The sequence below is a fragment of the Argopecten irradians genome, chromosome 1 (genome assembly GCF_041381155.1).
Source record: "Argopecten irradians isolate NY chromosome 1, Ai_NY, whole genome shotgun sequence".
Classification (NCBI taxonomy): domain Eukaryota; kingdom Metazoa; phylum Mollusca; class Bivalvia; order Pectinida; family Pectinidae; genus Argopecten; species Argopecten irradians.
In genome coordinates, this window is record NC_091134.1 from 2558479 (window position 1) to 2586316 (window position 27838).

The window sequence follows — 27838 nt, forward strand, 5'->3', positions numbered from 1 at the left end:
ACAAATGGGTTCCGTCCGTCCGTCCCGTCCGTCCGTCCGTCCGTCTGTCCGTCCGTCCGTACGAATGGTTTCCGGAGCATAACTCTAAAACCAGTAGAGATATTTCCACGAAACTTCATACACATATTGGTATTATGGTCTAGTAGTGCCTTTTGCTAATTTTAGGTTTTCAGTTTTTGCATTTTTTCCGTAACCATGGAAACATTGCTGAAAATATCATATTTTTGTACCAGGTTCGTTTCCGGAGCATAACTCTAAAACCAGAAGAGATATTTCCACGAAACTTCATAGACACATTGGTCTTATGGTCTAGTAGTGCCTTTTGCTATTTTAAGGTTTTCACTTTTTGTACTTTTTTCTGTAACCATGGAAACATTGCTGAAAATGGCAGATTTTTGTGTAAGAATCGTTTCCGGAGCACAACTCTAAAACCAGCAGAGATATATTTCCATGAAACTTCATAGACACATTGTTCTTATGGTCTAGTAGTGCCTTTTGCTATTTTTAGGTTTTCATTTTTTGCACTTTTTCCGTAACCATGGAAACATTGCTGAAAATTTCATATTTTTGTACCAGGTTCATTTCCGCAGCATAACTGGAAAACCGGTTGAGATATATGCACGGAACTCCATAGGCACATTAGTCTTATGGTCTAGTAGTGCCTTTTGCTATTTTAAGGTTTTCACTTTTTGTACTTTTTTCTGTAACCATGGAAACATTGCTGAAAATGGTAGATTTTTGTGTAAGAATCGTTTTCCGGAGCACAACTCTAAAACTAGCAGAGATATTTCCATGAAACTTCATAAGTTCTTATGGTCTAGTAGTGCCTTTTGCTATTTTTAGGTTTTTCCTGTTTTTTTTCATACACATAAGTCTCCACAATCAAACTTACTTCAGCTTTGATATCTCCATTGGCGGGGGATCTGAATGACTATGTCCTTGTTGGTTTTACAGTGATTTGCCAGAAAAGCCCACTGTAGTGAAATATGATATATCATACCTTCTTTATCGTACTGCTATACTATTTTGAATTTCAATGTTATCAATTAAAGCACTTAACAATGATGTGGAATTTGTCAATATTTTATGTTATACATTTCATAAGGAATGTAGAACAATACATTTATACCATATTTTGCTTCATGGTTATGTACCCCGGTAACGGAGTAAGTCTGACTTACTGGGAATCCATTTAAACTCAGTGGAAGGAAATTTTGCAAATGCTGGAGCCACGGTTATGTTCCAGCTTGAACAACCATGACGAGGCAATTTTAACATGGATTAAAGAAGTGATTGTAATCTATTCCTTGCATCGCCACCAATCGTACACTTTTTGACTCAAGATTGTATAGAAGATATGGTGTTTATCTCCCGTTAATCCACAAGATAGATTAATTGATGAATTATTTACATTTTACTTGCCATTTTCTACTACCAGAGTCTATTATTTTATGAGACCAAGGTTACACAAATGAGAAAGTATATGACAGTATAACTGGACATTCAAAGAAGACGTGACTCATTACGGGAAACGTCACTAATGTTCAATGTCTACGAATCGACAATCAAAATGGAACATGTTCCATCTTTGTGGATTAAATCGTCGTTGATAAATGGTTTTCCTGGTCTAGCTTAAACAAAGTTAATGCAGAAAGAAAAAAGAGGCCTTCAAAATGAGTTAATAATGTAAAATAAAAGCGTTAAACTATCTTCCTATGGCATCTATATAGACCATTGATACCATAAGAAAGATTGTTTAATGTTTAAATAAACAACAATTCAAACATTATCTACTTTTTTACTTCTCTTTATCCTTGTAAAACCATGGTGACACAGCCAAGTCAGTGTACCTGCGAAAGTTAACCTAAGTAAGTGACTTACTGGTCCATTTAACTCAGAGAAGGAAATTTCAATCTGAGCCACGTATTTCCAGCTTGACAACATGAGAAGGCAATTTTAACATGGATTAAATAAGTTTGTAATCTTTCCTTCATCCACAAATCTACTTTTTTGACTCAAGATTTAGAAGATTGTGATTTTTCCTTCATCCACAAGAATTAATTATGAATATTTACATTTACTTGTCACTTCTACTACCGTATATTAATGAACCAAGGCAAAATGAAGTATATGACAGTATAACTGACATCAAAAACGTGACTATTACGACCGTCACTAATGTTCATGTCTACGAATCACAATCAAAATGGCTGTTCCATCTTGTGGATTAAATCGTCGTTGATAAATGGTTTTCCTGGTCTAGCTTAAACAAAGTTAATGCAGTGACCCCAAAATGAGTTAATAATGTAAATAAAAGCGTTAAACTATCTTCCTATGTCTTCTATATAGACCATTGATACCATAAGAATATAGTTTAATGTTTAAATAAAAACAACAATTCAAACATTATCTACTTTTTACTTCTCTTTATTCCTTTGTAACCATGGTGACACAGCCAAGTCAGTGTACCTGCCGAAAGTTAACCTATTGTAACTATTCTGCTAGAGTATTTTATGACATTAACATGTAATACACATTTAGGCTAAACATGATCAACAAAATCAATGTGTATTGCAATCCCACTTATACTGTTTTAAAGCATTCATCCTTTGATCAAATATTTTAAAAACAAAATGCAGGCCATTTTGAATCATTTCTAGAATTAATTATTTCAAGTCTATCATTTATAGGAAATTTTATATATCAAATTTGTCTTCTATCAAAGTCACACAATTTTTAAAGCCCTGTCTTCAAGCTATACATATACATAATGAAAATCTTTCCATTACATTAACATTTCTAACATTTCTAGTAAATGAATTTTAACATGTCAAGTCAGTTGATACAATGATCAACAATTTGGAATAAATAAAGGTAAGTTGATCGGGGTGTCACATAAGAAATTTTGAAAATCAATTATGCGTAACAATACATTATTATAAAATGACAAACAATAATAAAAACTATTCGATTCACGATTAAGGTTGCCTGAATTATATTGACAGAATTTTAACAGCCTTGCCAGCAAGAAAATAAGGTTTTACCTACTTTGAAAAGTTTATAAGAAACAACATTTTACAGAAGTGAATGACACGAGACAACATCAACACTAGACAATAAAATAATCTTCATTAGGAGAGTGGGGGAGAAAACTGTGTATCTAGTTAGCTCACTGCATCTGATTCTAGGACATTGAGATACCAGGATACTCTCTGTATCTGATTCTAGGACACTTAGACACCAGGACACTCACTGTATCTGATTCTATGACTTTAAGATACCAGGATACTCTCTGTATCTGATTCTAGGACATTGAGAAACCAGGACACTCACTGTATCTGATTCTAAAGGACATTGAAATACCAGGACACTCACTGTATCTGATTCTAAAGGACACAGAGATACCAGGACACTCACTGAATCTGATTCTAGGACTTTGAGATACCAGGATAATCTCTGTATCTGATTCTAAAGGACATTGAGATACCAAGATACTCTCTGTATCTGATTCTAAAGGACACAGAGATACCAGGATACTCTCTGTATCTGATTCTAAAGGACACAGAGATACCAAGATACTCTCTGTATCTGATTCTAGGACACAGAGATACCAGGATACTCTCTGTATCTGATTCTAAAGGACACAGAGATACCAAGATACTCTCTGTATCTGATTCTAAAGGACATTGAGATACCAATACTACTCTCTGCTAATCTGATTCTAAAAAGAGACACAGAGATACAGATACTCTCTGTATCTGATTCTAAAGGACATTGTAGATACCAGGATACTCTCTGTATCTGATTCTAGGACATTGAGATACCAGGACACTCACTGTATCTGATTCTAGGACATTGAGATACCAGGATACTCACTGTATCTGATTCTAGGACATTGAGATACCAGGATACTCACTGTATCTGATTCTAGGACATTGAGATACCAGGATACTCACTGTATCTGATTCTAGGACATTGAGATACCAGGATACTCACTGTATCTGATTCTAGGACATTGAGATACCAGGACACTCACTGTATCTGATTCTAAAGGACATTGAGATACCAGGATACTCTCTGTATCTGATTCTAGGACATTGAGATACCAGGATACTCTCTGTATCTGATTCTAAAGGACATTGAGATACCAGGATACTCTCTGTATCTGATTCTAAAGGACATTGAGATACCAGGATACTCTCTGTATCTGATTCTAAAGGACTTGAGATACCAAGGATACTCTCTGTATCTGATTCTAGGACATTGAGATACCAGGATACTCTCTGTATCTGATTCTAGGACATTGAGATACCAGGACACTCACTGTATCTGATTCTAAAGGACATTGAGATACCAGGAACTCACTGTATCTGATTCTAAAGGACACAGAGATACCAAGATACTCTCTGTATCTGATTCTAGGACTTCGAGATACCAGGATACACTCTGTATCTGATTCTAGGACTTTGAGATACCAGGATACTCATGTATCTGATTCTAGGACTTTGAGATACCAGATACTGTATCTGATTCTAAAGGACACAGAGATAGAACCCTTATTGATTCAGGACACAGAGATACCAGGATACTCTCTGTATCTGATTCTAGGACATTTGAGATACCAGGAACTCACTGTATCTGATTCTAGAGGACATTGAGATACCAGGACACTCACTGTATCTGATTCTAAAGGACACAGAGATGATAAGATACTCTCTGTATCTGATTACAGAGGACATTGAGATACGTACCAGGATTCTCTGTATCTGATTCTAGAGGACATCGAGATACCAGGATTCTCTGTATCTGATTACAGAGGACATCGAGATACGTACCAGGATTCTCTGTATCTGATTACAGAGGACATCGAGAGGACATCGAGATACGTACCAGGATTCTCTGTATCTGATTACGGAGGACATCGAGATACGTACCAGGATTCTCTGTATCTGATTACAGAGGACATCATATGTACATCTAAAACATTCTCTATGATTCCTCTTTCACTCTGGCTATACAGAAGATGAGTGAATAAAATCACCAGTGTACATAGATAAAGTGATAGTCGGAGAAGCTTGTAATTAAATTACAAAACCAACATATTCAACAGAAATCTCAAATGATTTTGTACAAGTACTTTTGATAATTTGTTGTTACAACTACCCATATTTCTACATAATGCACAATTGAACATATAATTATAAAATTAGAGTTATCCCCCGGGCTTTGCTTCTTTAATACTTGACATGCCTACGCTACTTAAATAATTTACAGAAGAATTAATAATGCACAATAACAAACACCTGGGATTTCAATTTAAATCAGCTGTGGCCTACATATCACAATAATTAAATACCCAATTTCTGAAATTTGCATATGAAAAATCAATATTGAATACCAGAAATAATAATTTAAGTGAAAAGCCACGAATACTATCACTTGTGGTCACAAGATATGCTGCATCGTTTCTTCTGATTTTTGAATTCTGACACAATGTTTGAAAGAGATCAAATCAATGCTTTATATTTTTAAATATTCGTATCAACTCGGACAAACCGTAGAATAAGTCAAGTTGTCCTATCATAAAATGTCGTATTTACAACTCACAACTGAACAGCACCAGCAACTCTCATCACATTTTCATGATCATTCCCTCTTTGTGAAGCCACGCACAGCTATAACTGGATTTATATATATTTCATATGTAATTAATACAGCGTTATTCAAAGTCATGCCATTTTCAAATGATCTTCTACGGAATATTTATACTATATTTAATGTCTCTTGACACAAGCTCTGGTAAAAAGCAGATGAGCATGGATGATGATATGATGATGTGATTATTTACATATGGATGTGGACACGCCCACTTTGGCCATGTCAATGTCTGCACACTAATGCTTTATAGTCCCAGTCTTCATGGTTGTAACACAGATCACTCGTCGATACATATAACACCTTTGCCGTTGAGCTTTGATACGGCTTCTGTTCCGCCTTTACCCTCGGACTTCTGGGATAGGTCAGACGCTTTACTTAGGTTTGCTGTAAAATAAATAAGATTTTTTTCTTTAAATTGATTGAAACAAAAATAATTTGAATTTTTTCCAAAGTTAAACTGGCTGTAGGTTCCTTCAATAGGCAAGCATAGGCATAGTTCCGAGTAGTATAACTTTTCTGTAGAATTTCATTCAATGCGTGACAGTGTCAATATAGATGATCTAAAACAGGACTGGCTTGAATAAGAATCAGGTTAGGTGGATTTACTTAGGCCAGGCTTTACTTATATTCCCTATATACAAAATATAGGCTTAGTTTCTGAAACACAATACATGTAATATTATAATAATGGAAGAGGTGATACATTTGGTCCTAATTAAAGACTACATATATATGTATATAATAGTTGAGATGAATACTTTGAAACTTTAGAAGAATGCCTAAAGAGATAATATTCCAGAAGGACTCCAATGTACTGATAATGACAACCAATAGTCAATCATGAACTACGTACCCGTTTTAAAAAAGTATAGAAAAGCTTTCTGAAAAAGTTGACTGCTAATTTATAAAACAACAATGTTTTAACATGCAACTGATCAATAACATGAAGATATTCAAATAGAGATTATTTACATGTTTTCAAACATTGGACCTCATCATTACAACATTCAAAACCACATAACTTTTCTTAAATTATTAAACCAATGAATCTTTTAATTGAGAAAACAAAGTTTAAAACAAAAATAAAAGTAAAAGTTACAAACACCGATACCAAACACATCAACAACAGACAGGGCATCCGTTTAAATGTAACACAAGCAAAAATCTTCTAAGCTATATCTACTTCTTCATCAGAAGAGTTACGTCCCAACTTACGTCCCTTACTTTGAAGGATTATGAAGAGTTATGTCCCCTACTTTGAAGGATTCTGAAGAGTTATGTCCCCTAGTTTAAAGATTCTGAAGGGTTATGCCCCCCTTCTTTTAAGGATTTTGAATAGTTTCTTTCTTCCTTAACCGTTAGCTACCGTTAGTTCCATCTCTACATTACAACGGTTCTGAAGAATTATGACTTGGTGGTTACATCAATGGGCAATTTTTTTTCAATCTATGGTTTTCAAAAGGATGACTTTTAGATAAATAAACAACCGAAACACTTCTATTTATATATCACAAAGAATCAGGAGATCCAAGTTTGTTAAGGATTACCTCTAAAATAAAACGACAACATAGCAACGAAATGCACAATGCAATACCTATATAGATGTAAACCAAACGAATCCTGTTGATAACAGCGCTACTTCAGGTGTAAAATAAAGACATAAAAACAAAATTCTGAAGCAAATGAAAAAGATGGGCTAGTCGGTCTTTCATTCACAAACTACCATTCCAGGGATCTGCAGCGACAACGTGACAGGCTCTGGTCACTACTAGGTAAATGTGTGTTCACTGGCAGTTACGGTTAAAACATCAATCCTACACCCGAGTGTCAAATGTCATCCATCATTGTGTCTGATACCCTTGATACACAGCACTAGTATTTGTGGTATGTAAAATGTCTTCCCTTATCTAAATATGGGTTTGTTCTGTGTCTAGGTTTAAATAATTGTGTTTCTTTCGTGTACACAAGCATTTTCTACCTCAATTAAAAAAACATAAAGATCATATCTTACATAAAAGGATGTTTATTTTTAATTTTTTTTAACTTAATTTGTTTTAATTATTTTAGCTAATGATCTACAATGTATCATAATCCACTAACTTAAAAAACATATGATTATAACCTACTGCCAGTAAACACAAGGAGATAATTTGGGACATCCAGCAGCGCATGCAGATAACAAGTTGACGTGCCTTTATTTTGAGGGCAGACTCTGACCAAGCAGCGTCTCCATAGCTGACTTAGAGAGTGCCTCGCTGGATACTTGCCAGGAAAAAGGCTCCGAGAGGCCACTGAGGAAAGGAGACTGATCGAAGGGTGGTGGCCCTACGTACCAAGCGTTGAGACATTATTACACCTGTACTAATTACTGTATTAATACACTTTTACTGAATTACTAAATTATTGCATCTGTTCTTAATTACCGTACTTACCTTTACCTATCTTATAAGAAAATTAACACAATTTCCAATCAGACAAGTTTTGTATTTAAGATATATACCAGCACCACCGAACACATTACCACTAAACCATACCACCAAATACAATTGACGTTTCAGCCATTTCTGTTATCTGTTCTTGAGATGAAGTTTTTGAGTGTGATTGTATCACATTAGCTGGATTTACTAGGTAATATCACTAACTCGACCACCCAAAATTTCTCCTTAAACATGATAACTAGTAACACTAGTAGTAGTAACGTGAAAAGAATAAGTATTACTGAATTCAAAAGTTAAATTTTGTTAAAACAAAGAAATTTAACATGGTTACCAAATAATTTACTGAGATGGAAAGACACCATACCACTAGATTCTGTAAACAGATAATGATGAGCCCAAGGTCTGTTTAGATAGACTCGAGAGTCTTACAATATACCAAGTAAAGGCAGAGGTGTTACACAGAATGAGACTTGCCTGGTGTAGAAGCGGGTGACCGATGAGAGGGACTAGGAAGTGGAGCCGACTGGAGCTGTTTGATACTCTGTGTCAGAGAAACGGGTATCTGTCCTGTAACACAACAAATATTCCTGTAATCAACTGTTCTTACAGAGATTATAATACACAAGTATCTGTCCTGTAACACAACAAATATTCCTGTAATCAACTGTTCTACATCTGTTCTTACAGAGATTGTAATACACAAGTATCTGTCCTGTAACACAACAAATATTCCTGTAATCAACTGTTCTACATCTGTTCTTACAGAGATTGTAATACACAAGTATCTGTCCTGTTGCACAACAAATATTCCTGTAATCAACTGTTCTACATCAGTCCTTACAGAGATTGTAATACACAAGTATCTGTCCATCATCTGTTTGACATCTCTTCTTACAGAGATTGTAATACACAAATATCTGTCCTGTTGCACAACAAATATTCCTGTAATCAACTGTTCTACATCAGTCCTTACAGAGATTGTAATACACAAGTATCTGTCCATCATCTGTTTGACATCTCTTCTTACAGAGATTGTAATACACAAATATCTGTCCTGTTACACAACAAATATTCCTGTAATCAACTATTCTAGGTCTGTTCTATTTACAATTCTTAGAGATTGTAATACACAAGTATCTGTTTAATCTGCAACCAAAAACCAACTATTTTTTCCAGCAACATTCATATTTTCTAAAGTCACGTCCTGAACAGTCAGATTTTTGTCTCTAAATCCTGAAAACTACCATGAGATCAGATCATATTGTTAAGGTATTGATAATGCTTTATTATGATAACCTGGGTTTCAGAAAGTAAATACAAACAAAAAAGACCTCTAATGTTTTCTTTCTACTTATACATACATATAGTTAATGATTTGGTGCGGATGTAGTACCGGGTGATCACGAGTTTTTGTGCGGAAAACCGGTTCTAATAAATTTGAAAATGCATTTAATATCGTATTATGGATGAACTAAATTAGCATCACTTCTTACAACAATTACATCATTGGAGCTGGTGCCCCTGAAAATAATTTTGAATATAATGAAAATACTAACCACATACATAGTAGAAAACAAGGAGATTTAAGTGCTGAAAAAGAATATGAGTGTGCAACTCCACCAGGACTGTCATACAGTGAAACTTTTCTAATCCAGACCCTTTACACACTGAATTCATGTTTGATTCGTTTTCACACTTAACATATTATCAGAAAAACAGTCTATTCTGGAAAGAAATATTGGCTTTTCATTCACGTTTGGTTTAGATATATTTCACTGTAGCATGCAAGTTCTTTTATACGAAAACAGTGTCAACTAAATACAGACAAAAGCACTTGATCCTGCCATCTTGAATCATCAGCATCAACAAAAAGAAATTAAGAAAGCAACAAGAACAGCCAAAATGAAAATGGGACTTTTTTCATAAAATTTGCGGAGTACAATGTTGTGAACTTGCAAAACCATGAATAACAAAGAAAGAGCTCAATGCCCACATCTTCCAAAAAGTAGAAATATTTATTTATTTTCTAAGCATCATTTTGCTGCATAGTTAATCAATCTGTTCTTCACTAAATTCTTCGTTCATTTACTTCATTCTTTCCTCATTCCTTTTTAACTTTTAGAGCACCAACTATTATTTGATAAAATAAGCAAGTTTTCCAGAGGAAGAAAAAAACTAAAACCAACATTGACATTAAAAAAAGCAACCAAAACAATGATGGCTCTGATGTAAGTAAGAAGCAGCAGTTATAACATCTGCACACATGCTGCGATACCAAGAAACAAAAATTTGTGTGTTGCTTTGTCCCGATTGGTTAGCCAGGCTCGGTAACCATGGCACCAGACATACCGCTCTGACTCAAGATGGCTGACATTGTTGTGCTTAAATCGTGCTGCCCCGGTAGGTTGGGGAGCAGTGGAAATCCTAGCGGCCCTGTAAAGCAAGTAGGGGTCAGATATAGAAATATTTGTTGTTAAAAAGATCATCAATGTTAAGTAGAAAGAGAGGGAGGGGGGTATTAGTTTATGGTAAATATACTGTAGAAATATATTAATTGAACCTGAAGAGGTAAAAGAGGAAAGTACTTTAGAAGGTATGGAATATGGGCTAATGTAAGATATTTTAATATGTCAAGGTTAATGTTCTATGATCATGGATAAATATTTTCAGATTGCTTTTTTTAAGCAAGTAAATATACATTTTGAGAAATAAAGATACTTTTCAGTGATATAAAGACAATTTTTTTTTTAATTTTACTCTATCAGAAAGTAGCCATATGACTGAAGATTAGAAGATGATCATATCTACCACGCAAGGTTCTAGATCATATCTAATCCACGAGGATCTATGGTCATATCTACCCCACGAGGTTCTATGATCATATCTACCCCACGAGGTTCTATGATCATATCTACCCCACGAGGTTCTATGATCATATCTACCCCACGAGGTTCTATGATCATATCTACCCCACGAGGTTCTATGATCATATCTACCCCACGAGGTTCTATGATCATATCTACCCCACGAGGTTCTATGATCATATCTACCCCACGAGGTTCTATGATCATATCTACCCCACGAGGTTCTATGATCATATCTACCCTACGAGGTTCTATGATCATTAGTATTCATTACATCACCAAACCCTCCAGGGATATTATAGACTCCTTACCTGGAGCAAAAGGAGACTGTGTCAAACCAAACTGGGGTCGGAATCCAGGTGGGAAGTTGGCGTAGGCGCCGGCAAGTGAGGCTGGGACGCCTAGGAATGATGCCTGAGAGACGTTGGCTGTGGCTGCTGGTGATGATGTTCCTGAGTGTGTAGCAACAGGGCTAGCAGCCACCACAGGAGCAGAGCCACCAGCACTACCCGAAGCTGACGTCACCTGAGAACCAGGGTTGACCAATCGACTGAGGATGCTGCGCTCCGACATGGCCAATCGTTGGCTGACCGGAGGTATCCGTGCAAGTGTGGCAGGTAGACGGCTCACATCTTGTTTCATGTCACTCAGCAACTCTTCTAGCTGATTTAGCACTGAAAGATCATACAGCACAACAGTTATAGCTTTATCAGTAGTTTGATAGCTGAAGTGACTCTTCAGGTTAATTGTATTGTAAAATAACCACCCTCATATAGCTAAAGTTTTAAGATTTCTGAACAGAAATTTGGCAAAAATTATGAAAGGATTTTAAATGTTAGAAGTTTTGTTGAAATAAGACATTTAATTTTTTTTCAATAATCACAACATTTTCAGCAAACAATTAGACTTGTCTTTCTTCAAAACCTAAGGGTACAAAGCAAGAACAGGTTGCCCTGGCGTACCTTTGTGGAGAACTGCATTGGCAGGCTTATTGCCAGCTAGAGATTCCTTATGCTAAAAAACAGTCTATTCTGAAAGAAATATTGGCTTTTCATTCACGTTTGGTTTAGATATATTTCACTGTAGCATGCAAGTTCTTTTATACGAAAACAGTGTCAACTAAATACAGACAAAAGCACTTGATCCTGCCATCTTGAATCATCAGCATCAACAAAAAGAAATTAAGAAAGCAACAAGAACAGCCAAAATGAAAATGGGACTTTTTTCATAAAATTTGCGGAGTACAATGTTGTGAACTTGCAAAACCATGAATAACAAAGAAAGAGCTCAATGCAAAAAGTAGAAATATTTATTTATTTTCTAAGCATCATTTTGCTGCATAGTTAATCAATCTGTTCTTCACTAAATTCTTCGTTCATTTACTTCATTCTTTCCTCATTCCTTTTTAACTTTTAGAGCACCAACTATTATTTGATAAAATAAGCAAGTTTTCCAGAGGAAGAAAAAAACTAAAACCAACATTGACATTAAAAAAAGCAACCAAAACAATGATGGCTCTGATGTAAGTAAGAAGCAGCAGTTATAACATCTGCACACATGCTGCGATACCAAGAAACAAAAATTTGTGTGTTGCTTTGTCCCGATTGGTTAGCCAGGCTCGGTAACCATGGCACCAGACATACCGCTCTGACTCAAGATGGCTGACATTGTTGTGCTTAAATCGTGCTGCCCCGGTAGGTTGGGGAGCAGTGGAAATCCTAGAGGCCCTGTAAAGCAAGTAGGGGTCAGATATAGAAATATTTGTTGTTAAAAGATCATCAATGTTAAGTAGAAAAGAGAGGGAGGGGGGGTATTAGTTTATGGTAAATATACTGTAGAAATATATTAATTGAACCTGAAGAGGTAAAAGAGGAAAGTACTTTAGAAGGTATGGAATATGGGCTAATGTAAGATATTTTAATATGTCAAGGTTAATGTTCTATGGTCATGGATAAATATTTTCAGATTGCTTTTTTGAAGCAAGTAAATATACATTTTGAGAAATAAAGATACTTTTCAGTAATATAAAGACATTTTTTTTTAAATTTTACTCTATCAGAAAGTAGCCATATGACTGAAGATTAGAAGATGATCATATCTACCACGCAAGGTTCTAGATCATATTTACCCCACGAGGATCTATATACTACCCACGAGGTTCTATGATCATATCTACCCCACGAGGTTCTATGATCATATCTACCCCACGAGGTTCTATGATCATATCTACCCCACGAGGTTCTATGATCATATCTACCCCACGAGGTTCTATGATCATATCTACCCCACGAGGTTCTATGATCATATCTACCCCACGAGGTTCTATGATCATATCTACCCCGAGTTTCTATGATCATATCTACCCTACGAGGTTCTATGATCATTAGTTTTCATTACATCACCAAACCCTCCAGGGCTATTATAGACTCCTTACCTGGAGCAAAAGGAGACTGTGTCAAACCAAACTGGGGTCGGAATCCAGGTGGGAAGTTGGCGTAGGCGCCGGCAAGTGAGGCTGGGACGCCTAGGAATGATGCCTGAGAGACGTTGGCTGTGGCTGCTGGTGATGATGTTCCTGAGTGTGTAGCAACAGGGCTAGCAGCCACCACAGGAGCAGAGCCACCAGCACTACCCGAAGCTGACGTCACCTGAGAACCAGGGTTGACCAATCGACTGAGGATGCTGCGCTCCGACATGGCCAATCGTTGGCTGACCGGAGGTATCCGTGCAAGTGTGGCAGGTAGACGGCTCACATCTTGTTTCATGTCACTCAGCAACTCTTCTAGCTGATTTAGCACTGAAAGATCATACAGCACAACAGTTATAGCTTTATCAGTAGTTTGATAGCTGAAGTGACTCTTCAGGTTAATTGTACTGTAAAATAACCACCCTCATATAGCTTAAGTTTTAAGATTTCTGAACAGAAATTTGGCAAAAATTATGAAAGGATTTTAAATGTTAGAAGTTTTGTTGAAATAAAACATTTAATTTTTTTTCAATAATCACAACATTTTCAGCAAACAATTAGACTTGTCTTTCTTCAAAACCTAAGGGTACAAAGCAAGAACAGGTTGCCCTGGCGTACCTTTGTGGAGAACTGCATTGGCAGGCTTATTGCCAGCTAGAGATTCCTTAGACAGGTGTTGGTGACTTTCAGCCAGGCACTCCAGCTCGGCAAACCGTGTGTTAAGGGCCATGGCCGGATGACTTGGGTCCTGTGTTAAGTTTAGGTATGCTGCACGTCGCAGCTGTTCTTCTATAACTAAGCCCTGCTCCAACAGCTGAACAAGTCAAAACAAAAGACATTTATTTTTAAGTAAACATCAAATCATGATCATATTCTAACTCATGTTGAAGATATTCCATCATTAATCTGAGTGTAAAGCGCAGATAAATCACAGATAAATTTATAGGTAAATCACAGATAAATCACAGATAAATTCATAGGTAAATCACATATCATAGATAAATATAAAGTATTAAATGTTGCTTTAATTCACAATGTATAACCATATATCAGCATGTAATCAATATTCAGTTGATGAAATAAAAGAAAACCGTACATGAGTCAGGAATTTATTCTTGATTTCTCAGAGGGACCTTTTCCACAACACTATTACTCATTCATTTACCTTGAATCTGCGAGCTAGGAATTTATTCTTGATTTCTAAGAAGTTTCCTTTCCCCTGCTCGCTCAGGAACGGTTCATTAACAATCTGAAATCTTGGATCATTCTGGATATCCTGCCAACGACCATATCCATGACTGAAGGTCAAAGGTTAAGGAAGCCCTACTATGATTTCATTCTACATACTGAAATGGTATATCAACTTCAATGGCATGTCCAACCAATTGTAACACTTTCTGTTTCAATCTCAAAGTATGAAAGCTCAATCAACGGCAAAAGATATGGCTTCAAGTTATCAAAAGTTGCCAAATTGTCATGAAAGTAATCAAGAATTCATGCTGAATTTCTGCTTTGGTTGAAAATGGAATGAAAATAGCTTTACATTAAGTCAATATTTAACATGTTTTAGATTTTCTTCTAACTGAAGTGATATTACCTATTAACGATACTACCAACGGACATTTGATTTGTTTGTGTTTATCACACTATAAACTGTTATGATCTAGGATAAGACTGCAGTGGCTCAGTGGTTGAGGTGTATTGATAGTGCCCAACACTCCAGATACATATTTGTAAAGGATACGTAACAATGCCTGCCAGAAGCCAGTAATCGTGGCGACGATGCCAGACCTCATGTTCACGACCCGAGTTCAAAGCTCTCTGTTCATTGGTCCATAATGTATGCAGCTCCGTAAATCCTCCATCAGCAATATTGAACATGAACTTTTGGTTTGATTCCTCCTTCTTAATCTCAGCTTCAGTTGGCTTCTCTTTCTTGGTTTCTTGTTTCTCCTCAACTTTCTCTACAAAATCAGAATTGAAGGGTTTCAGACGATTTGACACAGAAAGCTTGTTCAATTTTATATTGTACATCTAAGTGATAATGGATATGGAAAAGCGCCTTAATCAAAGTGAGACAGGTTTTTAGTAAGACGATACATTATTGTTAACACATACCCTCCTTTTTCACTGGTTTAACATCTTCCTTGGTTTCTTTCTTCACTTCATCCACTTTCTTAACTTCATCTCCTTCTTTAGCCTCTTCCTTCACTTCCGAGCTTTTTACCTCTGAAGTTTCTGCAACTAGTGAAGAAACCTATTAATACTTCCGCATATATTTTCTTTAAAAGGTCAAATATTTCCATATTTTCCCTCCAGATTTGTTTGGTTTTTTTTGTTTGATTAATTAACGTCCTACTAACAGCTATGGTCTTTTAAGGATAGTCTCTCATGTATGCTGCTTGTTGCATGTATGTTACGCGAGGTGCGTGTTTTGGGAAACTGCGGTATATTCATGTAGTGTCTTCTTGTATAGTAGAACTGTTGCCCTTTTTATAGTGCTATATCACTGGCATGCCGCCGATGACAACAAGCAACACACCCCACCCGGTCACATTATACTGACATCGGGCAAACCAGTCGTCCCCCTCCCTGTATGCTGAGCGCTAAGCAGGAGCAGAAACTAAAACTTTTATAGGCTTTGGTGTGTCTCGGCCAGGGGACAGAACCCAGAGCCTTCCTCAAAGGGGCGAGCACTCAAATCCAGATTTTAAAACGGTAGTGGTCCATAATATACACAACGACTTCCAATTTATCCTATTTTATTTCCATCAATTCATCTACCTTTCATTTTTTTGAAGAAGGATAATATCTAAGCAATATATACCTTCTGTTTTCTCCTTATCTTCATTCTCATTTGTCTTCTCATTACTTTTATCCTCTTCCTCTACTTTTTTCTCTTCGTCTTTCTTTTCTTCTGTGTCCATTGCTTCTTCCTTTTCTTTCTTCACATCTTTTTCATCAGTCTCCATAGCTTCTCCTTTCTTTTCCTCTGTTTGTTTGGCACCTTCTGCTTCTTCTTCCTTCTTTTCCTCAGACTCATCCTTCTGTAGATTATTATGAACAAAGTTTGTTTATAATCAGAATTATGACCAAAGTTTGATAGATTCAGAATTACGAACAAATTAAAGTTTGATAGATTCAAAATTAATATTAAAGTTTTTATAGATTTAGAATTAATAATGAAGTTTGACAAATTCAGATTTAATACTAAAGTTTAATATAATTCACAATTATGAATAAAGTTTGATTTTACTGGTTTTCAAAGCAAACCTTTTATGAGAGATTCAGAAGAAAATTTACAATCAAGAGTACAATAATCTAACTTATCCAAAATGCAATGTTCACATATATATATATTATTCTAACACTAGTTTTCTTAGAATCTGATATTGTCACTTAAATGTGAACTAATAATTGATGCTAAGAAAACTAAAATTTGTCTGTAAGACATACACTAAAAAGCCCTTGCCTACATGTGAAAGCACATCTACCAACCAGTGACTATGGCAGCCATCTTTGATCACTGACCCAAAACAAAAGAAAACATGACACCCCCCCTGTCTTTGTACTGGAAGAACAGAAATAACTACCTCTTTTTCATCTTCTTCTTTCTTCTGTTCTTCCTTGTTAGTAGCTTCCTCCTCCTTTGTTTCATCTTCTTTCTTATCATCCTCACTTGTTTCTTTCTCACCAGCCGTATCCGCCTTGGAACTTTCGTCTTCAGTCTTCACATCAGATGCCTTTGATTCCTCAGGTTTATCTGTGGTCTCTTCTGTTGTAGATGCTGCGTTCTCTTCGGCCTTGACCTTCTCTGCAGCTTCAGCAGCCTTCTGCTTCTCTTCCTTGATCTTTTCATTTGCTTCAGCAACCTTGACCTTTTCTAGTGCATCTGTGGCCTTCAAGTATGGCATGCTGTGGATCCCATTGATTTGTTCAAATTCTTGTACCTACAAAACCAAAACAGGCCAAGGTTATGTAAAGGTCGGCTTGAGGTCACTGAACAATGTAAGGGAGATAAGTTACTGACAATCAAAATCACCAACAGTAATTACTGACCACTCTACATCAGCTCTGACACAACCATGTTGATTTAGATCTTAATACTTTCCTTATTGTCTAGTGAATGCACTTTATTTTACAACTTACTGAAGACAAAATCTTTGTTAGACTAAGAGATAATAAACAAAACACTTACCTTTTTCCTGACTAGAGACATGATGCCGATACGAGTGAGGACATGTTGTCGTGACAACCCCTCCCTAGGAACACCATCAGCGAACGTCTCTGCGTTATCTGCTCCTGGTTCACACAGATGGCGCATAAACAAGGAGACGTAGGCTTTAAACACTTTCTCTGACTTATTCCTCAGATCTCTCACCAACCTGTTCAAACGAGTTGTATTATCACAGAAATAATTTAAAGATCTCCAAGTTCAATGCCTTCATTCAATTATCAAAGACATGAAAAGTGTACTGCATAAGTGGATATATTTTGCGAGTGCTTAATTTCGCGATTTGCATGCAATGACCTTAAGTTTTCGTGTGGATCAAGGAGAATGATCAGATATACATACCATTGAGAATTGAAAGCATCCTGTGGTGGCATTCCATATCTCATCACTGCATTTAAGAACGCCTTTCTCTGTCTCGCATTGAATCCCAGCACCTAAACATTTAAATGTCGTTAATGAATATATCAAACAATCTAGTAGTTAATTTTGACAATCTATGTTACCAGGTTATGAGACATAGAATTAACTGGAGTCAGATGTTTTGTTAGATCTGTAGCACAGAGCCTTTGAGGGACAGTCGAGCTAGTGACAGACCCTCCTAAAAACTGTGCAACTTTTATCTGTGTCCACTTTCAAAGGGTAAACAAATGACTGAACACCCATACATAGATTTCACGGTGGACAAACCCATACATAGATTTCAAAAAATGTATTAAAATGACCTGATATTCACTATCAATTTTTTAAAATGACACTAGACGTAAACAACTATACTGGGAATTTTTTCTGCCTAGAAGTGTAAATATAAACCCTTTGGTTAAGTGCCTATCATACTAAAATCAAACTAAAACAGTTGACTTCCGCCCGTTTAATAACAAGACCAGGCTACGTTTTGATTTCTCACCTCACTATTTGAACATTAACCCTAGCTAACAATGGGAATTAGGTAGATTGGGCGATCTCGATCATGGTCCTTTTCTCTTCGTCTACTCTTGGATGCTGAAGAAAACAAAACAACAATACAAGTATTTCAGGCAAATTGATATATTCAAACTAAATATTTAATCCTAGGATTAAAGATAATACACTTCCAAAATGAATTCTTTTGAAAAATATATAGCTTAAATCTGTACGGTTATTTTCTTTTTATATATAAGTTTTAATAAAAAAGTAATTGAGAATAAAATCTACATCAAAATATCAACTCACCACTCTCCTTATCTTCAAAATCGTCATCGTCCTCGTCTTCATTTTCACCACCACCTGGTCCACTGAAGTCAGAGTCAAAGTCTGATAAGTTGTCCTTCCAGGCATCGTCCTGTCCTGTCATGGCGTCATTATAATTGACTTGTTTACGGACACGTTTGCCCTTGCCGAGAGTACGTGCCAGGTCCTCCTGCTGCTGTTCATAATGATGTCGCAGTAGTTTCTCCCAGTACGCTGGATCAGCATGCTCAGCTTCCTGTTTCAGGACTTCTGTCTCAGGCTCTTCCTCCTATTATTAATAATTTTATCTTATAATAAGGTAGTATTTATAATTTGTAAAACACATCTAGACAGGACAAAAGCCAGACCTAGTCAAAACAGTGGAACTTTGTACTTGTTTTACTGCTATTTATAGTTCTACTGATAGCTTGACCAAGCTACCTCTTGCACATCTCTAGGTTATTTTTTAAAAACAATTATCAGTTGTATTCCTCCTATTTATGACCAGATCAAAGAATGTCAAAAACAATTGATTCTATTCACAATTACTTTTTAACATGATGTTGAGTATACATACCTCCTCGCCTTCCTTCATGGAGTAGGTGGCCACCTTGAATGAACTGAGGTATTCGTTCATGGCCATAGCCTTCTCCTCCTGGCCCTCCTGGGTCCTGTCCAGTAGCTGTTCAATGGCTTTATCATCATACACAATTCTCTGTTCATCTTCAGCTTTACCTACAGATTATCACAGTTACACAGAATCCTTAGAACATATTTGTTTTATACAGGTTGATGAACTCAGGATGTTTGTACTAAAATCTTAACACAAGAAATCTTGTGTCTGTTTAAAATAGGGACCGACAAGACCTGACAGAGCAGACATTTTTAACATGCCATTTTTTTTTATTGCAGGATCATGAAGGTAAATAATCGAAAGGGCAATTTATACAATTTGTTACATAATTTCAATTAATAGAGCTAGGAAATATATTTAACTTGACTTTCCATTTTTGTAGTCCTGGCAGTTTCTAGCCATAATATACTGCCCAACATCAATGTTCACTATTTGAAATGTTGCATAAAGGACAAAAAATTTAAGAGATTCAGAAATTGACCTTAAATGAAGACACAAAATAAAGTTTAATTTAACATGCTCTCTGACTATGCTAACTTACTATGCTCACTTCTAAGTGAAGATTCCCTACATTTCGCTCAGAGCTTCAAATTACCAGTAGACAATCTTACCATCGTCATCATCTTTAAACAGTTTCTCCGTGCCAAACTTGAGGATGTCGTCCATCTCCTGACGTGACATAGCACCACCTTTGTTACCCAGACCTGGTCGCACGACCAAGTGAGTCAACATCATCTTCTTCTTGGCCACCTGTGTGATCCTCTCCTCTACAGAGCCTCTTGTTACAAATCGGTAGATCAACACCCGATTAGCCTGTCCTATTCTGTGGGCACGACTGAAAGCCTAAAAGTCAAAACAGTGATTTTTATCATCAATGTGATCATGAGGACCGAAATACCAGTAACATTTTATTTATTGATCTTCAAATAAGAATTATTATTTACATATTTTTTTAAAAATATTCCAATGGCATATATTTAAAAAGAACAGCATATAGTATGCAATTTCATGTCTAAAACATGCTAAGATTGAGATTCGACGGCAAACAATTACAAAAGAATAAATAGTTTTAATGTTGTTATGTAAAGAGGCTAGAGTATAGATTTTACCTGAATGTCATTGTGGGGATTCCAGTCCGAATCGTAAATGATAACGGTGTCAGCTGTGGCTAAGTTGATACCAAGACCTCCAGCTCGTGTGGACAGGAGGAAACAGAACTGGGGCGCGTTAGGAGCTGTCAAAATAATACAGTAACAGGTATAGACTTACATTACCCTCTTAAATGAACCTTAATTTGATATGAACCGTTAAGTCAAGTCATTCTATTTTATCGATTACAAGTAAATATTTTACTGTTTGGTCAGAAAAAAAAGGTCAATGAAATGAAAAATTGTAATCTTTTGAGTAAAAATCAAAATGTTTAATTTGAGGCTAAAAATTGTAATGTTACGCAAAAATCCCAATGACATGACATGACATATTTTTTATTGATAATCATATTGTAACCATAAGTGATTACAGACATTGTAAAATGTTAAAATTGACCTAATGATTTGATACTTACCATTAAATCTATCGATGGCGTCCTGACGCTGGGCACCAGTAATGCCTCCATCAATTCTCTCATACTTGTAGCCCTCATGTTCTAAAAAGTCTTCCAGGATATCCAACATCTTCGTCATCTACAAAACATGAGAAAACATCCACTGTAAAATCCAGAGTATCTAGACATAGGAATTAACCAGTAATTACCTTGATTAAGACCAGATTATCATAGTTTTCATGTATAAATACTAGATATGTTCATACCTGTGAGAAGATGAGAACTCGATGGCCATTTTTATGCAGATTTCTCATCATCTTTGCCAATAGGTCCAACTTTCCACATGCCTTGATCAGTGCATTGCCCTCAAACATACCATTAGCTACTTTTGGTGCTTCCTGTAAAACAATGGATCAAAAGATACAGCAGTGCATCCCTGGCTAATTATACAAACTCAATGGGACTTAATGATCAACTACAAAAAAGCTAACAGACTCTTGTTAAAAGTCATCTGAAAGCAACTTATAGTTCAGTTGGCTAGGGTCAAGGAATAGTGACGATTTAAATAATATCTTATAAGCCAGTCAAGTTCCAGATAATTCATCTCATTTTAGATCTCATTAACACGAACATGTAGAACTTAATTAAACTGTTTAATTATCTTTTCTTTTGGCCCAGGACCAAGCTTTTCATTGTATATTGATAAGATTTAACTTATTGATTACTTAATGTTGTTTAAATGGTTCTATGGAGTGTGTAGTTGGAGTTTTTCTTTTCACTGTTTTGACATGACTTACATTAGCGGCAGTAGTGTTTTCATTGTTTTGAGATGACTTACATTAGCGGCAGTAGGATGTTTCATTGTTTTGACATGACTTACATTAGCGGCAGTAGGATGTTTCATTGTTTTGACATGACTTACATTAGCGGCAGTAGGATGTTTCATTGTTTTGACATGACTTACATTAGCTGCAGTAGGATGTTTCATTGTTTTGACATGACTTACATTAGCTGCAGTAGGATGTTTCATTGTTTTGACATGACTTACATTAGCGGCAGTAGGATGTTTCATTGTTTTGACATGACTTACATTAGCGGCAGTAGGATGTTTCATTGTTTTGACATGACTTACATTAGCGGCAGTAGGATGTTTCATTGTTTTGACATGACTTACATTAGCGGCAGTAGACAGTTTCATTGTTTTGACATGACTTACATTAGCGGCTGTAGCTGATGTTTCATTGTTTTGACATGACTTACATTAGCGGCAGTAGCTGTGTTTCATTGTTTTGACAGGACTACATTGCTGCAGTAGGATGTTTTCATTGTTTTGACATGACTTATCATTAGCTGCAGTAGGATGTTTCATTGTTTTGACATGACTTACATTAGCTGCAGTAGGATGTTTCATTGTTTTGACATGACTTACATTAGCTGCAGTAGGATGTTTCATTGTTTTGACATGACTTACATTAGCTGCAGTGATGTTTCATTGTTTTGACATGACTTACATTAGCGGCAGTAGGTGTTTCATTGTTTTGACATGACTTACATTAGCTAGCAGTAGGATGTTTCATTGTTTTGACATGACTTACATTAGCGGCTGTAGGTATGTTTCATTGTTTTGACATGATTTCTTACATTAGCATTGGCGTCTTACATTAGGATGTTTCATTGTTTGATGACATGACTTACATTAGCGGCAGTAGGATGTTTCATTTGTTTTGACATGACTTACATTAGCGGCAGTAGCTGTGTTTCATTGTTTTGACAATGACTTACATTAGCGGGCAGTAGCTATATTTCATTGTTTTGACATGACTTACATTAGCGGCAGTAGCTATGTTTATTTTTTGACATATGACTTACATTAGTGGCAGTACCGTATGTTTTCATTGTTTTTGACTTATGAGCGTGTTTCATTGTTTTTGACTTACATTAGCGGCAGTAGTAGCTGTGTTTCATTGTTTTGACATGACTTACATTAGCGGCAGTAGCTTGATGTTTTCATTGTTTTGACATACTTACATTAGCGGCAGAAGCTTAGTATTCCATTGTTTTTGTACATGACTTACATTAGCTGCGCAGTAGCAATGCATTGTTTCATTGTTTTGACATGACTTACATTAGCGGCAGTAGGATGTTTCATTGTTTTGACATGACTTACATTAGCGGCAGTAGGATGTTTCATTGTTTTGACATGACTTACATTAGCGGCAGTAGGATGTTTCATTGTTTTGACATGACTTACATTAGCGGCAGTAGGATGTTTCATTGTTTTGACATGACTTACATTAGCGGCAGTAGGATGTTTCATTGTTTTGACATGACTTACATTAGCGGCAGTAGCTATGTTTCATTGTTTTGACATGACTTACATTAGCTGCAGTAGGATGTTTCATTGTTTTGACATGACTTACATTAGCGGCAGTAGGATGTTTCATTGTTTTGACATGACTTACATTAGCGGTCTGTAGGATGTTTCATTGTTTTTGACAAAGACTTAATTAGCGGCAGTAGGAAGTAATCATTGTTTTGACATGACTTACATTTGCAGCTTGTAGATGTTTCATTGTTTTTGACATGACTTAACATTAGCGGCAGCAGTAGGAATATTTCATTGTTTTGACATGACTTACATTAGCTCAGCTGTAGGATGTTTTCATTGTTTTGACATGACTTACATTAGCGGGCTTGTTAGGATGTTATCATTGTTTTTTTGACATGACTTAACATTAGTCGGCAGTAGGATGTTTCATTGTTTTGACGAACATACTTACATTAGCGGCAGTAGCGGCTATGTTTCATTGTTTTGACATGACTTACATTAGCGGCAGTAGCTTATGATTCATTGTTTTGACATGACTTACATTAGCGGCAGTAAGCTATGTTTCACATTGTTTTTTGGGACATGACTTACATTAGCATGTTTCACTGTTAGCTGCAGTAGGATTGTTTTTCTTGTGACATGACTTACATTAGCGGCAGTAGCTCGATGTTTCATTGTTTTGACATGACTTACATTAGCTGCAGTAGCTGTGTTTCATTGTTTTGACATGACTTACATAGCGGCAGCAGTAGGATGTTTCATTGTTTTTGACATGACTTACATTAGCTGTAGCTATGTTTCATTGTTTTGACATGACTTACATTAGTTTCATGACTTACATTAGCGGCAGTAGGATGTTTCATTGTTTTGACATGACTTACATTAGCGGCAGTGATGTTTCATTGTTTTGAAATTGACTTACATTAGCGGCAGTAGGATGTTTCATTGTTTTGACATGACTTACATTAGCGGCATTAGCTATGTTTCATTGTTTTGACATGACTTACATTAGCTGCAGTAGGATGTTTCATTGTTTTGAGATGACTTACATTAGCTGCAGTAGGATGTTTCATTGTTTTGAGATGACTTACATTAGCGGCAGTAGGATGTTTCATTGTTTTGAATTGACTTACATTAGCTGCAGTAGGATGTTTCATTGTTTTGACATGACTTACATTAGCGGCTGTAGGAAACAGATATGGGTGATTACAGCATTTCTTCAGATCCATCATGATGTTGAGTAGTGACACCTGGCTTCCACCTCTCAGGTTCAGGGCGTCAAAATTCCTCGTTAGGATGTACTTATAATATTTCCTCGTTAGGATGTACTTATAATATTTCCTGTTGAAAACAAAATATGCATTAATGTAAAATGAATTCATTGCTTTGGAAGTTTTCTTCATAAATCTAGTCTGAATTCTAATAATAGACTAATACAATAGAAACGAATGCTATAGGCTAATCAATTAGGGTAGAAATGATGCATATATGATAAAGAATTGTATCATTCCTGTGATTAATATGTATTTTAAACAAAAAATCATTTGATAAAAGTAATTATTTCAGCCAAGTCAGCTAGTCACACAAAATTTTTATCTGATGTTTACTTTTGCATTGGGCTAAGCTCCACACGAACAATGAATTCACTCTTGGTCGGCATGCCTTTGAGTACGTCAGCTTTAAGTCGACGCAGCAAATGAGGTCCCAGCATGTCATGGAGACGCTTGACCTGTTCCTCCTTTGCGATGTCTGCAAACTCGTCGAGGAAACTCTGAAGCTGACTGTAAATCAATATACCACATTAACAGACCAAGCTTTACAAATATTTCAGTAACACTGATAAGGGATCTCATTTTCTCCTTTAATTCCATTCACCTAGGATTTTACAATCTCCTGTACTAGAGCATAAATTTACCAAAAGTAACTACATGTTGTTTGTTAAATTTTGTCATACTAAACTGGTATCGTCTGTATAAATGTGACCTTTAAGTGAAACAACATATCTCCATTCTGTACTTGTAACCAATGTGGTTTTATTCTCTACATTTTTATGTTACACTAAACCTCTTCATTGAGGATATGACACTGTGAACTCACTTGAAGTTTTCTGAACTGAGGAAGTTGAGTAGATGAAACAGTTCCTCCAAGTTGTTCTGTAGTGGAGTCCCAGTCAACAGTAGCTTGTAGGCAATCTTGTAATTAGTCAGCACACGGAAAAACTGCACAAAACAAAATTTGTAGAGTCTAGAAGTATTTTGTGTCTCGAAATAAAATCAAAACTTGAAAAATACTGCTACAAATCCAGCAAATTTTCATAAATTTACCAAGTTATTACTTTTCTATAAATCTGCGAAGCTAGAAATTATATTTCTTATTTCTTGTCTATGCAATAAGCATTACAATACATGAACTATCAGTTACATATATAGAGTTCTTTTATAAAGTATTGAGAGAATAATTCTGAGTGTATATATTGTAGATAACTGACAACACTAGACCATGTTTTATACCTTCGACTGGTTATTTTTGAGCCTGTGAGCTTCGTCCACCACCAGAACGGCCCAGTCTACAGATCCTAGTGTAGCATTATCAATACTGATCAACTCGTAAGATGTCAGTAACACATGGAACTTGACCGGAACATCCTGTCTCATTTTACAGGCCTTCGCTCCACCACGGATGGCTCCCTCCTCGAATGAAAACTCGTGCTCTCTATAAAAGGAAAGTCATTTGTAAAGTACAGCTTCCATTGTTTGAGTATATTAAATAAATCTGCTTGGTAACAGAAATAATAGGATCTTAATAAATGTGACAGTCATAAATGTTCAATATTTTGTATGCTCTTAGTCTTACACAGAGTAGAAATGAGATCTATTCAAAAGTTTGGATGTAAATATGAAAATATATGTATTATCATACACTTTCTTCTAATTTCAAAACAGTCATATGCCATCATAGAATAGACTAGTTATTTTCAAACTAAAATCTGAAGAGAAAATAACTATAGATTAAATGTTATGTACCTGATAACAGCGCGGCAGTCCTTGTCTCCTACATATGTGACCACATACAGGTCTGGGGCCCAGAACTCAAACTCGCGCTCCCAGTTAATTATAGTGGATAGAGGGGCGCTCACAAGAAATGGCCCTTTGGAATGTCCCTGTAAATAATACAACATGTAGAAATTAGTTCATGTCTGTATCACTGAGCCCGCTACATTGTCTACATTGTTGTATTAACTGACCTTTGTTAATTGTTCTGGTGGTATTTTTACCTAAGATAACACACATTGATCTATTACTACTATCACACTGTTAATGACAACACTAATCAACACTTTTAACATTAGAATAAATAATACAAAACAAGCAACATAAAAATAAGGAAACGAAGTACAATTGCATTATATGTTATCAGAGACGGATATCTATTTGTCATTTTCAATGTCTAAATATTGTAAATAACGTCGTATTTTACATAGTATACAAAGGGTGTCTAATAACTAGCACCTTTTAATACCTAGCTCCATTTGGAGACAAAGAAAACAAATTAAGACTTTTTCATTTTCGCTTTACCTCCTTATATAGAGAGTAAAGGAAAGTAATCGTCTGGATGGTTTTGCCCAATCCCATCTCGTCAGCGAGGATGGTGTCTGTTCCATTAATCCACGAGTATCTCAGCCAGTTAAGACCTTCAAGCTGGTAGGGATGTAGACAACCTCCAGTGGAGAAGATATAGGGAGGATCTCGGTCCAATTTCTTTCGTAACTGTCACAAAATAAGAAATCATGCATATTAAGATGCCAGTCTAATGCAAGGTTCTAAAGTATTAACGACTTTGTTTGATTTAACAAAATGCATCATATAATGGTAGCGAAGCTAGTATAATGACCTTGACATTACATCAGTGGTAGGGAAGCTAGTATAATGACCTTGACATTACTGATGATGTACTTACATCAGTGGTAGGGAAGCTAGTATAATGACCTTGACATTACAGATGATGTACTTACATCAGTGGTAGGGAAGTTAGTATAATGACCTTGACATTACTGATGATGTACTTACATCAGTGGTATAGGGAAGCTAGTATAATGACCTTGACATTACAGATGATGTACTTATGTCAGTGGTAGGGAAGTTAGTATAATGACCTTGGCATTACATCAGTGGTAGGGAAGTTTATATAATGACCTTGACATTACATGATGATGTACTTACATTGTGGTAGGGAAGTTTTATATAATGACCTTTGACATTACTGATGATGTACTTACATATGTAGTAGGGAAGTTAGTATAATGACCTTGACATTACTGATGATGTACTTACATCTGTGTAGGGAAGTTAGTATAATGACCTTGACATTACTGATGATGTACTTACATCTGTGGTAGGGAAGTTAGTATAATGACCTTGACATTACAGATGATGTACTTACATCTGTGGTAGGGAAGTTAGTATAA

The 27838-nt window shown here is 36.0% G+C and overlaps 1 protein-coding gene and 1 long non-coding RNA gene across 2 annotated transcripts in view; one reads left to right on the forward strand and one right to left on the reverse strand.

Moving 5' to 3' along the window:
* The first annotated feature begins 444 nt into the window (after nucleotides 1–444).
* LOC138315009 (uncharacterized) lies at nucleotides 445–1065 on the forward strand. The gene is made up of 2 exons (XR_011207448.1): nucleotides 445–508; nucleotides 844–1065. It is a non-coding gene; the product is annotated as an uncharacterized lncRNA (long non-coding RNA).
* A 4304-nt stretch (nucleotides 1066–5369) lies between these two features.
* LOC138315014 (chromodomain-helicase-DNA-binding protein 4-like) overlaps nucleotides 5370–27838 on the reverse strand; it is a 36036-nt gene continuing 13567 nt past the window's right edge. Inside the window, 26 exon segments of the mRNA XM_069255729.1 lie at nucleotides 5370–6042; nucleotides 7851–7983; nucleotides 8571–8663; nucleotides 13395–13757; nucleotides 14046–14241; nucleotides 14593–14725; nucleotides 15172–15391; nucleotides 15546–15665; nucleotides 16255–16474; nucleotides 17021–17377; nucleotides 17626–17812; nucleotides 18004–18095; nucleotides 18571–18600; nucleotides 18602–18660; nucleotides 18871–19156; nucleotides 19445–19602; nucleotides 20113–20344; nucleotides 20611–20735; nucleotides 21066–21183; nucleotides 21311–21442; nucleotides 24549–24687; nucleotides 24981–25154; nucleotides 25471–25592; nucleotides 25884–26085; nucleotides 26397–26533; nucleotides 26949–27140. Of these exon segments, the coding sequence (XP_069111830.1) occupies nucleotides 7853–7983; nucleotides 8571–8663; nucleotides 13395–13757; nucleotides 14046–14241; nucleotides 14593–14725; nucleotides 15172–15391; nucleotides 15546–15665; nucleotides 16255–16474; nucleotides 17021–17377; nucleotides 17626–17812; nucleotides 18004–18095; nucleotides 18571–18600; nucleotides 18602–18660; nucleotides 18871–19156; nucleotides 19445–19602; nucleotides 20113–20344; nucleotides 20611–20735; nucleotides 21066–21183; nucleotides 21311–21442; nucleotides 24549–24687; nucleotides 24981–25154; nucleotides 25471–25592; nucleotides 25884–26085; nucleotides 26397–26533; nucleotides 26949–27140 (4218 nt within the window). The 3' untranslated portion in view covers nucleotides 5370–6042; nucleotides 7851–7852.